The 15563-nt window shown below is 36.9% G+C and overlaps 1 protein-coding gene across 2 annotated transcripts in view; it reads left to right on the top strand.

The window, feature by feature from the left end:
- Positions 1 to 15563, top strand: part of EIF4G3 (eukaryotic translation initiation factor 4 gamma, 3) — a 374612-nt gene that overhangs the window by 272370 nt on the left and 86679 nt on the right. The window contains exons 14-18 of one of the 2 annotated variants that reach the window (XM_011933977.1): positions 1930 to 2018; positions 7286 to 7532; positions 11706 to 11839; positions 13588 to 13707; positions 14497 to 14607. In XM_011933977.1, coding sequence (XP_011789367.1) covers positions 1930 to 2018; positions 7286 to 7532; positions 11706 to 11839; positions 13588 to 13707; positions 14497 to 14607 — 701 coding nt within the window. The remainder of the gene's footprint in view (positions 1 to 1929; positions 2019 to 7285; positions 7533 to 11705; positions 11840 to 13587; positions 13708 to 14496; positions 14608 to 15563) is intronic. The other variant, XM_011933978.1, reaches the window with a different exon arrangement.

Below are 15563 nucleotides of genomic sequence, written 5' to 3' on the forward strand. Positions count from 1 at the left end.
AGAGACAGAGTTTCACCATGTTAGCCAGGATGGTCTTGATCTCCTGACCTCGTGATCCGCCCGTCTCGGCCTCCCCAAGTGCTGGGATTACAGGCTTGAGCCACCGCGCCCGGCCATCTGTTCAGTTTTTTTGAAGAACTAAGTGTCTCCTAAAGAATACTGTGCTCTTTCTGTCCCTCTTTTTCTGAATTATTGTTTTAAATCAAGACTTTAAATAGCCACTTAAACAAGATGAGTAACAATTCTCACTGACTCGGCAGCTGTTTTTTTTCCAAGTATGTTAAATGTGTTATATTACTCAAGGAAGATATATTTTGTTTCATGTTTTGGGGTTGAGTATATTTGATATATTTGTGGGAAGAAAAGTTTATCTTTGTTTTTTGTTGTTTAGAGGAAGTTCTTTTTGAGCTTATATATGAGCCCCAAAAATCCTCCAAAAAAAAGTTCTTCCTCTTTTCCATGAATGAGATTTAGAGCTAAATTCATACAAATGCAAAACAAAATAAAATTACAGATTCTCTGAACTCTATAACTCCTAAAAAGATCCAGGAAGCAGAGTTGAAAATCACAAGAATTTTGGAGGAAGCGCATTAAACAGACTGGTTATATCAAATCAGAAGATCCACAAAAAATGCAAAGAGACAACTACCAAATATACGTATTCAGTAGAAGTCTGTGAGACAATAGCAAATTTAAACCCACCCATGGTTGCCATCCTTTGAAAAAATTTACCTTGAGTAGGACACAAAGGAAGAATATATCAGCTTGTCTATTTGTGTTTCCTTAATGGTTCCTGAGGGGAAGAAAAAAGAATAGTTGGTATGAGATGTGTATAACAAAGATATGCAGAGTACTTTTTAAGATGGTACAGTAATTTTGAGGAAAAATATTAAATGTCTCCTTTTTCTTGTCCCCCCAAAAAGTGTGTGTGCACATTTTACTGTTGTACCAAAAAAGATGAGACTGTCCCAGAGTCTCAGTGAATTATCTTATATTTCTGTAGCGAATCAGATTAGATGATACCCTTTAGCTTTGTGTTTATTTGCTTTTGGTAATGTTCCCTATTAAGTGGCCTTTCTTGAACTCTTCTCCCTGTTCATCCTCTTATAGTACCTCACTCCTGTCTATTGATTCATAAGTTGCCCTCTGTAGAAGCAGTTTAATATTATCAGCTTACTATCTGATCGTTAAAATGTCTTTCACTTATACACCCATGATTCTGTGGAATTTGTAAGCCAGATGAATTTTTTAAAGTCCTTCGTAAACTTAATCCTTTAATCTAGAATTTCTGAAACAATGGAATAGTTCAGTAAAAATTATCTATTTTCTTAGTTTTCACTCTAGCAATATGAAAGGCTAGGCAAACAGTATTGATCTGAGATGAAAACAGAATGTTTTAGAAATGCTATCTATCTAATGAAACCTTAATTGAAGTATCCTTTTGTTGTCTAGAAAACTTAAAAATAACAGAATCCTGTGCGTTTTATGTTTTATTGCTTGAAGTAACTTTAGATATCTAGTCTCACTCTTATACTTTATAGCTGAATAATGTAGGGGCCTGAGACCTGTGACTTGCTTAAGTTTACATAGTTGATTAATAGAAGTAGACCCAAGTCTAGAATTGGATCACAAGTCAGTTTTCTTATGTGCATACTCATCACATGTTGAATTACTTGCTGGGGTATTTCTAACCATGAAATGGGAAGAACGCAGGCCACTGGTTAGAAAGCTATGAGTTTATACCCACAGCACTTGACGTTGCAATCTCTGGGCTACTACACAGTTGTTCACTTGATCAGCCAACTATTTATTTGGTATAGGTGAAGTTCTCTTTTATCCTGCTGAATTTGAATATAGGTATCACTTAGACCTAATATTTCTCAGAATGACTTGGCAGTGGCAAGTAATGAGCCTGATCTTGTATTTCAGCTCAAATAGCTATAACTGTACCAAAGACATGGAAGAAACCAAAAGATCGGACCCGAACCACTGAAGAGATGTTAGAGGCAGAATTGGAGGTAAGCAAATCTCTTAAGTTCATATTGAGAGCAGTGGTGCCATTTCGTAGACAGGTGTGTGTTTATACCTATTTCTTGAAATAGTTTTGCGAGTAAAACTTAATATATCAAGCTCAGAGACTAATTGTTTTAAGTCCATTTTATATTAGAATTTTAAAAAGATTTTTAATATCATGTTTGATTTCATTGAATTCTTATTTTTCTTTCAAAATACCTCTTTTAAAATAACAAACTTAGCCAGGCACAGTGGCTCACAGCTGTAATCCCAGCACTTTGTGAGGTGAAGGCAGGATGATCACCTGAACCCAGGAGTCTGAGACTGGCCTGGGCAACATAGGGAGACCCTGACTGTACAAAAATGTTTTTAAAAAATTAGCTAGACATGATGGTGCATACCTGTGGTCCCAGCTACTCGAGAGGCTGAGGTGGGAGGATTGGTTGAGCCCTGGAGGTTGAGGCTGCAGTGAGATGTGATCATGCCACTGCACTCCAGCCTGGGCAACAGAGCTAAACATTATCTCAAATAAATAAATAAAATGACAATTTTTGGTTAACTCTTCTCTTCCCCCAACTAGAAATTTTCTTTGTATTAACGTGATAGAAAGATAATCTGGTAAACAAAAATGGAGAGTTTTTAAAAATGCCATTAGTAATGGTGGTAGAATTCATCTAGTACATTATAAAGAAATTTATTTTGAATCTAAGATTGTCATCTGTTAACTGCATCCCAGAAACATAACTTTTCTTCATATGGTTTGTCTGTCTTAAAATAAGCCATGCCAGATTTTGCTTTAGATTGAAACATACCAAGTCCAAGAGATGAATGTGAGGAAGAAACAAGGGCAAATCAGTCCTAAGGATTACTCTAACAATTTCCTTGTCTGTAATCTCAACATCCTTAGCATTATGTATTGAAGCTTATAAATGAAGAGCAATATAAATCTGTATGTAGCTTTTTCCCTTTTTTGACTATTCTTTTAGCTACTTTTTAAAAATAATTTTACTCAAGGTTTAACATGATAATATTAAAATGTAAAAATTTTCTTAAGATAACTTTGAGCGTGTTTACTTCATTCGGCTTTTCTAGCAAGTTATAATTCTTACCTTCTTTGGGCATCTAACAGTACCCCTTGGTTACTTTCCCTGTGCTGTCATTGCTGTTACATGATGCTGTGTTGATGTCACTGTTAGTCTCATAGCAACCACTAAAATGTTGATGGGTGTGATTTCATTGAGGTTATTAGGGTGTAAAAACTGGCAGTAAGATATAGAGGTGGCAATAGTCATTGCACTCCTTTTGCAGCTGAACAAGAAAGTGTTGCTCCTACAGAGAATAAAATACCTTCCAGAGGCATGGGAATCACATACAATCCTGCTATGGCTGTTAAGAGCTTCATTAACTTACTTTGTTTTAGATTCAGCTGGTTTTTTGTTATTTTTCTTATGTTATACTTCATGTTGGATTTCTAAGCATTATTGAATATTAGATAGGTCACTCCTCCCATGCCTTCAAATATTCATCCTAATCTTCAGCTTGAGGTTCAGCAAACTTTTTGTGTAAAGGTCCAGATAGTAAATATTTTATGCTGTCACAATTCCTCAAATCTGCCACTGTAGCTTAAAAGCATCCATCAACAATGTGTAAATGAAAGAAACATGGTTGTATCTTCCCAAAACTTTATTGATAGACCTTGAAATCTGAATTTGTATGCCAGGAAATATTTTTCCAGATTTTTTTCACATATTACAAATACAAAAATCATCCTTACCTTGTATGCTGTGCAAAAGCAGGCGGTGAGCCCGAATTGGCCCTTGGGCTGGAGTTGGTTATAAAGCTTCTTTAGCTTGTTACTCTTCAAACACAAGAACTGTTTTGACTTATTTTGAACCAATCACTTTTTCTTAACTTTATATGTTAAGACAAGGCTGGGCGCAGGGGCTCATGCCTGTAATTCTAGCACTTTGGTAGGCTGAGGCAGGAGGATCACTTGAGGCCAGGATTTCGAGACCAGCCTGGCCAACGTGACGAAACCCCATCTCTACTAAAAATAAAAAAAAATTATCTGGCCGTGGTGGTGCTCACCTGTAATCCCAGCTACTCAGGAGGCTGAGACAGGAGAACCATTTGAACCCGGAAGGCGGAAGTTGCAGTGAGCCAAGATTGTGCCAGTACACTCCAGCCTGGGCAACAGAGTGAGACTGTCTCAAAAAAAATAAAATAACCTAAAAAATTTTTAAAAACGAAAGCAAGACAAAAAATATTTGTTTTTTTATACACTGCCTTCTTTCAGAAATTCTTTTTTCTGTCTTTCCTAAAACTGAGCTTTCTTTGGCATAGTGTAGTAAATACTGGGTGCCATTGTGTTCATTTCCACTAATCAAGCTCCCCCTTTCTTAGATTTATTTTCTCAGCTTTTAAAATAGTTTGTTTCTGGTATCAGCTTATTTGGGTTACATATTAGGTTGTTGCATTATTAAAGATATTTATCAAAATTATAGCTTAGAGGCTGGGTGCGGTGGCTCACGCCTGTAATCCTAGCACTTTGGGAGGCTGAGGTGGGGAGATTACGAGGTCAGGAGTTTGAGACTAGCCTGACCAAAATGGTGAAACCCTGTCTCAACTGAAAATACAAAAATTAGCCAGGCTTGGTAGTGCATGCCTGTAATCCCAGCTACTCTGGAGGCTGAGGCAGGAGAATCGCTTGAACCTGGGAGGTGGAGATTGCAGTGAGCCGAGATCGTACCACTGACTCCAGCCTGGATGACAGAGCGAGACTGTCTCTAAAAAAATAAAAAAAAAAAAAAAAAAAAAAATTATAGCCTAGAAAAGTAAGGATGAAGGATGATTTCATGTTAAAATTCCTGGGCAAAGTATCTTAAAATAAGTTTTAAAATTTTAGAGCATTTCATCAATTATTATATACATAGTTACCAGTCTGATTTTCTAGCACTTTTAAAAAACTCATTGCATTAAGCAGAGACTTCTGTCAAGTGAATTCTTAACAGGTTCCTATAAAAGATTTACCTTTGGCTGTCCAGCCAATGGAGTGATGTTTTTCTTAAATCTGGTTTTCTGCGTAAACAATTTAGGAACTGTTAGACGCTTACAGACTAGTTGACTAGGATTTTATCCTGCTAAAAACAAAACAAAACAAAACAAAACAAAAAACCCATAATATTTAATTAAGCTATTTTTGTTATTCTCTTCAAATACCCCTCATAGTAATACACCTGAGATAATTCAGTGATTCCATGTTCTCTGAATTATGGTTTGTTATTCATAGAACTTGTTTCTTTATACTTCCTTTTCCAGTTAGAAATTAAATTTCTGAGTAATGTAGCCTCCATTTCTATGTGATAGACGGTTGTTGATGGTAGATAGAGAGAAGAGGATTGCTGTATTCTCTAAAAAAACCTTTTTCACATTTTATAAGATCTGAAATAAGAATTCTGTATCATTGTATAATTTGGTTATGTTGCTCTTTAATAAGTTAAATACCATTTACATACTCATATCCCAGATTTATTAAATGTCTTCTTGATGACCTGTACTTAATTATGAGATGGTATTATAAGATTATTATAATTAGACTATATACTAGAGTCTAAAATTTTTAAAAATGAGGCTGCTGATTCATGTTTCAAATTTCGTAGATCTGGTTTTTTCAGTGTTTAAATGATACCAACTTTCTGCCATGCTTTATAAAATAAATTGTTTTCTAGGCCGGGTGCGGTGGCTCATGCCTGTAATCCCAGCACTTTGGGAGGCCGAGGTGGGCGGATCACAAGGTCAGGAGATCGAGACCACAGTGAAGCCCCATCTCTACTAAAAATACAAAAAAATTAGCCGGGCGCGGTGGCAGGCGCCTGTAGTCCCAGCTACTCAGGAGGCTGAGGCTGGAGAAGAGGGTGAACCTGGGAGGTGGAGCTTGCAGTGAGCCAGACTGCGCCACTGCACTCCAGCCTGGGGGACAGAGGGACACTCAGTCTCAAAAAATAAATAAATAAATAAAAAATAAAATAAAATAAAATAAATTGTTTCCAAACTTATTTTTTTGGAATTTTATGTCTGTCTGTCTTTTGAGGGTTTTTATGTACTATCTCTTTCCATGGATTAGTCGGGGGAATAGGGGTGGGGTGAGGTTTGTGCATATTTGCACGAACTTTTTATTTCCATTATTAGAAACAGAGTCTAAAAACTGTTTCTATTAATAACATTAAACAATTTATTGGCTTTTCAACCATAATCTGTTATATGGCAAAATAAAATTTACTAGTATTATATCTGTTTTAATACTATCTAACAAAGAAGTATTTGTCACTCAAAAATTGTTTTAAACATAATTTCGTAGATTATTTAGGGTGAACTACTTTCTGCTGTATATGACACTACTTTACAGTATCCTCTGCTGAACCAGCTCCAGTTCTTGGCTCTTCTCCTCGTGTGAATTTATCAATTAGAACACCTCTGAGTACCTGTTTTCAGAGTGCTTACCCTTCATGAAAAAGGAGTTCGTGGAGAACTTTGCCTCAAGGAGTTTTGAAGATTCATGAGGCCTTTACAAAACCATTTTTGTTTGATATCTGACACTAAGATGGTCAAAAATAATCTAAGGAATAACTTCAGTTCTTTTTTGTCTTCTGAAAATAGGTGTGATACTCCAGAACCCAGATTTCTCTCTCTTTTTTTTTTTGGTGGGGGGGTATACAAGATTTTTCTGTATGGTCACAGCCTCAGAGAAGTCTAAGAACAAATAACAAAATAGATTTTAACTAGCAAGTGGCCTTTCTGTAAAATGAGATATGATCAGCTTTATAAGACTTAGATGCTTTGAGCACTTCTCCAAACTCTTAATTTCACAGCCAGAGGACAGTATAAAAAATACCCTCCAGTGTTTCTTTTATATTTGTGGAGCTTTAATGGCAAGGGTAGTGAAGTGCTTGTTTTAGATTTCTGACTAGGACTCTTTCATGTTCGTAAAGTTCCATGGATTAACAGTTCTTTCCATTCTAACCTTTGGTACATTTGGATATTATTAGCCTCATGTTAAAGCATTTCAGCAGCCGTTTGAATTGTCTTCCTTTTCCTAGGTGCTGAAATGAGAAAAGTATTTTTTTAAAACTCACCATTCTAATACAACATGCTGAACACATTCTTATCTTGAGTGACATGTTTTCCTTTGCTTTTTGAAGGGGGTTGATGTAGGTTTTTGTGTATATTTACACCCATGAAAAAAATGTAACCTGTTTGTTCATTTATTATTTAGCCTAAAGCCGAAGAGGAACTTTCAGTTGACAAAGTACTTGAATCTGAACAAGATAAAATGAGCCAGGGGTTTCATCCTGAAAGAGACCCCTCTGACCTAAAAAAAGTGAAAGCTGTAGAAGAAAATGGAGAAGAGGCTGAGCCAGTACGTAATGGTGCTGAGAGTGTTTCTGAGGGTGAAGGAATAGATGCTAATTCAGGCTCCACCGATAGTTCTGGTGATGGGGTCACATTTCCATTTAAACCAGGTAAGTTTATGCCTGCCCTCCTATTTACCTCTTTTCCCTCTACTGCAACCTTAGGGAAATGTTGCCTTTTGATAGAGAGATACTGGATGGAAGAAAGAGGTTTATCACAATATAATATTTACAGGACAGATCATCAAGCCTAAGTTAGTGACTAGCAAATCCAGAGAGTTCTGTATTGATGGAAATGATACCCGACACTGGTATTCCCCTTTTACTGGCATTGGAAGAGCATCTGGAAGAGGGAATCAGTTCCAGGCTAGTGGGTGCAGTTTGATTTTTAAAATTATTGTATTTGTTTTAATTGAAAGGGATATAGAGATATTACCACATTCCTTGAGGTAGCATTAGTCATCTTTCATAAGACTTGAACTCTGTTGACAGAAATCACTCTATAGAACTGAATTCTGAAACAAGATACTGAGTACCTGCAATATGGGAGGTCCCCTGTGGTAAATCTGTATGATAAACAAGTAAATAAGGAATATATTTGATAAACATATGGTAAACAAATACAAACCCTGGAGGAATTATCTTAAGACACCATCAAATGCATTAAACCTATGACGTAATACTATATGAACCGTGACTGACTTTGAGATATATGGAGAGATTTGGTGTGGATCTGTGAGGAAAGATGGCTCCTTTGATAGAAAGTTTGGGCTGGGTATGGTGGCTTACACCTGTAATCCCAGCACTTAGGGAGGCCAAGGCGGGCGGATCACCTGAGATTGGGAGTTCAAGACCAGCCTGACCAACATGGAGAAATGCCGTCTCTACTAAAAATACAAAATTAGCTGGGCATGGTGGCACATGCCTGTAATTTCAGCTACTTGGGAAGCTGAGGCAGGAGAACCACTTGAACCCAGGAACCCAGGTTGCAGTGAGCCGAGATTGTACCATTGCACTCCAGCCTGGGCAACAAGAGCGAAACTCCATCTCAAAAACAAAAAACAAAAGTTTGGAGTAGGTGAAAAGTTTTCCTTAGTCTGCCACATCTAAACTAAGTTTTGCAGGAGGTAGGGTTCAAAGGTAAAATACCAGACCTCAAAGATAACCTAGATAGGTGTTTTTCAAACCGTTGGGTTTAATACTATTTAATAGATTGTGAAATTTATAGGTCACAACCAACATTTAAAAAAGGATAAAGTAAAAAAAAGTCAGTCTATTACATGTAGTGAGAATAAGTATCAGTTTGGAAACTGTAGTTATGTATGCGTTTATGATTCTCCTGGGTCATGAGGTCATTATATGTCTTACTGTGAGTTGTAGTCAGAGATGTTTGAAACACAATGACTATTACTTATCACTTTATTTTATATTATTTTTAAATTCTTTTATTTATTTTTTATTTTTTACAGAGGGAGGGTCTCTCTCTGTTGGCCAGGCTGCTTTCAAACTCCTATGCTCAAGCAATCCTCCTGCCTCGGCCTCCCAAAATGCTGCCACGCCAAGCCCTTACCACTTTGATATACTGATCTTTCACTACCAGTAAACTCCTGTTAATGGGCTTTATGAAATTGTAAATTTATGCTATTGTAAAAGTTTTTTTAAAAAAACCCTAGGACTCAGTGTACTGAATTGCTTTTGTCAACTTAGGCTTGTATACTGTGTTCAAAAATAAAGAAAAAGATCTAGGCTTGTACCAGGTCACAGAGTACTTGTAGCCATTGCCAGTGTGTCTTAAGAAAATGGAAACACTATTGCTATTTTTAGACTATGTAAATTATATTTTTATATTACTTTATTTTGTTTTAACATTTTGTATATTGCATAATTTATGTTAGTTATATTTCATATTATATTTTAATTCTTTTCATCCATCAGTTTTACAGTATAGGCCCTGACTATAATTGACCAACTACCTTTTGCTCTTGTAATATTTAACAGCAGTAATTGGAAAAAAGACAGTAGTAATTGGAACAAAAACAGTTTGAAATTTAAATCCCAATAAGCTGTCTACTTTTTAATAAATATAATAGGTAATAAAGATAGGTAGAAAACATCTGGAATATTCTCCAAGACCATCAGTGGGTCTATAACCTACACGTTAGGAACCTTTAATATAAAGAGGATCCAATCTGCTATCAGGAAGTAATCTGGAGTCTGATTTTGATGAGTTTTATTAATTAAAATAAGAAAACTGTGATTTTTTTTTAAGATGAAATTACTAAATTTCATCTAAGGCAAGGAAGAAAACTTAGTATCTAACTGCTTAGACATTTCATTATCTTAAATAAGTTTTTTCTGTGTTTTGTGTCTTTTTGCTTTTTTTTTTTTTTCTCTAAAATAACATTTCCAAGTGAACAACCAAACTATCCGTTTTCATGAAGCCAAGGGTTTTATCAGGTTTCTTATTTCTTAGTTATTTAAGGGCTTGGTAGTTTATTTAGTGAGGATTATTATATATCCCTGGCCAAAGGTTGCTTAGTGTGTATATGAGGTGATTCTTACTTGCTTTAGATTATTTTACTACTCAAAGGTATTTAGAAGGGATGAAAGAACAAGTGATGGTTTAAAATCTTCACATAATATTTCCTGACTGTATTTCATCGTTCCCTTCTATTTTGTGTTTGTTCATGAAGAGATGAATACTGAAAAGTGTTTTGTACTCTTAGGGGATGTAAGTCATGCATCATTTAATGACAGTGATTTGTTCTGAGAAATGCATCATTAGGCAATTTCTTCCTTGTGCAAACAAAAGAGTATTTACACAAACCTAGATGTTCTAGCCTACTACACAGCTGGGCTGTATAGTATAGCCTGCTGCTCTTAGACTGCAAACTTGTACAGCATGTTACTATACTGAATAGTAGGCAGTTGTAACGTAATGGTAAGTATTTGCATATCTAAATATAACTAAACATAGATAAGGTATAGTAAAAATACTATATAAAAGTTTTAAAATGTTACACTGTATAGGGCACTTACCATGAATGGAGATTGCAGGACTTGAAGTTGTTCTGGGTGAGTGGTGAGTGAATGTAAAGACCCTAGGACATTACTGTATGCTGGTGTAGATTTTAAAAACATTAGGGCACACTACATTTATTTTAAAATTTGTACTTTCTCTAATAATGAATTAATCTTAGCTTACTGTAACCTTTTTACTTGATAAACTTTTAAATTTTTTTAACTTTTTTATTTTGTAATAATGTTTAGCTTAAAACACACTGTACAACTATGCAAAAATACTTCTCTTTGTTTTTTATTTTTCTTATTTTTTTTTTTCTTTTTTTTTTGAGATGGAATCTCCCACTCTGTTACCCAGGTTGGAGTGCAGTGGTGCAATCATAGCTCACTGCAGCCTCAGCCTCCTGGACTCAAGTGATCTTCCCACCTCAGCCACCTGATAGCTGGGACTGCAGTTGCACGTCACCACGCCCAGCTAATTTAAAAAGAGGTTTTTTTCTAGAGATTAGGTCTTACTACGTTGCCCAGGCTAGTCTCAAACTCTTGGCCCCCAAAGTACTGGGATTATAGGTGTGAACCACCATCCCTGGCCTTGTTTCTTTATGTCCTTATTCTATAGGCTTTTTTCTATTTTTAAAATTATTTATCTTTTTACTTGTTAAGAATTTTTGTTAAAAACTAAGACACAAACACACACATTAGCCTAGGCCTGTACACAGTCAAGATCATCCACATCACTGTCTTCTACCTCCAGATCTTGTCCCACTGGAAGGTCTTCTGGGGCAATAATATGCATAGAGCTGTCATCTTCTATAATAACAGTGCCTTCCTCTGGAATATTTCCTGAAGGACTTGCCTGAGGCTGTTTTACAGTTAACCTTTTTTTAATAAGTAGAAGGAATATACTCTAGTGATTAAAAAGTATAGTGTAGTAGATACGTAAGGCAGTAGCATAGTTATTTCTTATTCCTGTGAAGTATTATGTGTTACACTTGATTGTATGTGCTATACTTTTAAATGACTGGCAGCACAGTAGGTTTGTTTACACTACCATTAACACATACATGTGAATAATGCATTGTGCTGCCATATTAAGATAGTTACAGTGTCATTAGGCAATAGGAACCTTTCAGCTTCATTATAGCCTTATGGGACCACCGTTGTATATGCAGTTTGCTGTTGATGGAAATGTTGTTTTGCAATGCATGACATATATAATATAATGCCCTACAAACAGTTGTCTGCCTGTATTCCTCTTTCTAGAATCCTGGAAGCCTACTGATACTGAAGGTAAGAAGCAGTATGACAGGGAGTTTCTGCTGGACTTCCAGTTCATGCCAGCCTGTATACAAAAACCAGAGGGCCTGCCTCCTATCAGTGATGTGGTTCTTGACAAGGTAAGCTGCATACTCGGAGAAAACTAGTTCTTTTTGGTGCGAACTGATTTTAACTGTAAGTGCAAATATGTGAAGTATGAGCAGTTGTTAGTAATTGTTAGACCAAATGATATAAAAATATCTAATGTTTAAGAATTTGTTTCCCTAAACACTGTTGGATTTGGAGTTTCTTACAGGTTACAGTCGTTTTGGGATTTAGCTCATATTGGACTGGTGTTTTTTTCATGTTTATTAATTGATTTATTTGCTTATTATGGCTGTTTTTTGGTGATATAAAAATTTTGTGTTTGTTGGGGGAAACATCCGGCTAAATTGATACAGAGGTCTTTCCTCATTGTTCTAAAAGTTCTTTATGGAATTCTGTTGGCATTGAGAACAGGTCAGAAATCTAGGAAGGTATTTGGCAGATCAAACATAAGTGAGAGTCAACATGATTCAAATAGTGTGTATCTCAAAATTTCCCTGATAGATACCTCTAGTGATTGAATTCCCCAGTCTTGTGCAAACAGGCATCCTTCCTCTTTGCATCTGATCTTAATGGTGCACACAGCAAATTAGTATAGTCAATATTTGTTTACTAAATTAAAAGGAGTAAAGTCAGATCTACTAAAGTAATTTCATGGAAATCAAAGATAAACCAGAGCTGATGACTAAGCTTGAAGTATTCTTGTTTTGTATAGGAACAAAAATGTAAAATGTAGAGATTAACTATCTTACGGAATCATATCTACCTCTTAACCGATTTATGCCTAGTGTTTCATTATTGGAATGCTAAGCTTGTGGGAGTTATTTTTATCCTACTGCTCAAGGTCATAACCAAGATCTGATTTTTCACACAAAAAAATTTGCAGCCTCTGGCATAAATGGGTTAATAAAGATGTCCAGCAGCTTCTTATCCAGAACTCATTTATATTATTTTACTTTCTTACAGCAACAGGTCTTCTTACTTCTATTAGTGGTATCTAAGTCTTCTCTCCTAGACACTTATGTGAGGACAGCTGAATGATTGATTAATGGTGCTAATTTGAGGCTACTTCAGTACCTCAGAAGTCAAGTGTTATATCCACCAAATTAGATTATCCTCTTAGAAAATATTCCTGCCTGTCCTGCTGCCTTATCTGTTTATGACTTTGGACACTAATTAGTTGATTTCTCACTGGTCTGCTTAACTTTGTGTTGTCCATAGTCACGTTACATACTTATTCAAAGTCAGATATCTCAGATTAACAAGGCAGACAGTGAAATTTTAAATGAATCATCACCCGTGAAACATATCTCCTTTAAGACTTACTGTCCACTCATAATACATTCTTTACTAACCATAAGTCTACAGCATCAAAACTAAAATGAGCAGTAGCAGGATTCCTATAGGTAAGTGCTCTATGTCCTGGTGAATATTTTTTTTTTATTTCTAAAATTTGATGCTAGCGTAGAGGATCTCAGAATGTCTTGTGCCTTTCAGTTCGTCCTCAGTATCTAGTGAGCCAATCTACTGATTATGTATAGCCCCTACTTGGAAATTTAAGGCCTACATCATTCTCAGGGTGTCGGAAAACCATTGTTTTAGCCTAATGGCTCTAAGGATAGCCCAGAAGAACCTGCCATGGATGAGGTTGGGCTTCTGCTGGTTCCAAAGCTGATGCTTACCGTTTCAGCTGATGTAACCTTTCAGTCAAATTTTTTGTTATCTTTTGTGGCAGGGAATGCTCTGGAACATGTGTTAAGCTTTCTTTTGCTTCTTCATGCAGATCAACCAACCCAAATTGCCAATGCGAACTCTGGATCCTCGGATTTTGCCTCGAGGACCAGACTTTACACCAGCCTTTGCTGATTTTGGAAGGCAGACACCTGGTGGAAGAGGCGTGCCTGTAAGTGCAAGTTCCCTACAACTCACTTAGTTAGACACTGGCACAAACTCCATGAAATCCTACCTCACGGCAAGACAGCAGCTTTTATTCGTTGATTCTAGTCAAGAAGAAGAAGAGGCAAAGACTATCCTTTCTATACTCATATTAAAGCAAATAAAGAATACACTTGAGTTGTTTTTACTTGACAGAAGCTAGTCTGCATTAATTTGGTCTTGATTTTTTTTCCCCTATTTTTTCAATTGAGGTGACCTGCAAATAGGTTTAAAAATAGTGCCAACCGCGGCCGGGGATGGTGGCTCAGGCCTGTAATGCTAGCACTTTGTGGGGTCAAGGCAGGAGGATCACCTGAGGTCAGGAGTTCAGGACCAGCCTGGCAACCAAGAGAGACCCTGTCTCTACAACAAAAAAAAAAAAAGAAAAGAAAAGAAAAAAAATAGGCCAGGCATGCTGGCGCATGCTTATAGTCCTAGTCCTGGCTACTCGGGAGACGGAGGTGGAAGGATTACTTGACCCCAGGAGGTCCAGGCTGCGGTGAGCCGTGATCATGCCACTGTACTCCAGTCTGGGTGACAAAACAAGAAGAGGAGGTCCAGGCTGCAGTGAGCCGTGATCATGCCACTGCACTCCAGTCTGGGCAACAAAGCAAGACTCTGTCTCTGAAAAAAATATATAGAAAGAGAGAGAGCGCCAACCTTGATAAGATTCCTGTTTTGTTTTGAGGTGTCCTGATATACTGGAGATCTCTGATGACGTTCAGCTAGTGATCATGTCTTGTCTTTGTTTCTACAGATTTGCAAAGTGCAGAGCAGGCATGGATTGCCAATTCCGGAACAGAGCAAAGCCCCAACTTGCCCTCCACTGGCGATGTCACACCCACCCATGAAGAGCCTGCCTCTAGGGGTGCGCTGAACACTTTGTTTTTGTAGTAATAGTCCCTGGTGTTACAATATTTTCTGTTACGCTCTTTTTATTTACTATTGATTGTTAAGTCAAAATTTGAACAAATGACAAGTACAAAAGAGTACAGTATTGGTAAACTGCAGATTGCTGTTACACCCCCAGTGGCAGGCTCTTCAGCGGTGGAAGTGGCATCACCAGTGGAGTTATGCTGGGGCACTGCACTGTGCAAGATTCGGCAGGCTCTGCCTACTCCATGCTTTGTAGAATTCAGAAAGCATGGGGAAAGTTGCCAACGATGTTGAATACCTCTTTTCCCCAAGTTAGAATGGCATAGAGAGCAATAAATCTGACATTCTGGAGAAGCTTGGGGTTTGATGTACATTTGCATATCACCCTGTTACTTCATTTTATGTAAGGTGACACTTCTTGTTTCCCCATCACCTTTTTATTTCTGAAATGGCAACTTTTGAAACCTGCTTTGAAATAAGACTACATTGTCTGAAAACAAATATCACTTTGTAGATATTTAAATTATTTGATTATTTTCCTGCAACCAAACAGTGATAGAATATGCTTGAATGCCTACAGTGTGTTGTAGGCTTTGTAAAAACTACTGAAAACCACCTGAATTTGAAGCATACTGTTTATTGAGCCATTACGGTCACCATTTTAGAGACCTGTGTATGTGAGATATTCTGTTTCTCACACATTTATCTATTTTCAGGAAATACTAAACTAAAATTTTTTTAAATCTTGAGTTACCTCACTAACACGTCTTAGAAAGCAGCTTTCTAGAAACCATTTTATACCTTTTTTTCAATATTATTTCCCTTTTTTTTGTTTGTTTGTTTGTTTGTTTGTTTTGAGACGGAGTCTTGCTCTGTCGCCCGGGCTGGAGTGCAGTGACCGGATCTCAGCTCACTGCAAGCTCCGCCTCCTGGGTTTACGCCATTCTA

The sequence above is a fragment of the Colobus angolensis genome, unplaced genomic scaffold (assembly GCF_000951035.1).
Source record: "Colobus angolensis palliatus isolate OR3802 unplaced genomic scaffold, Cang.pa_1.0 Scaffold130, whole genome shotgun sequence".
Taxonomy (NCBI): Eukaryota; Metazoa; Chordata; class Mammalia; order Primates; family Cercopithecidae; genus Colobus; species Colobus angolensis.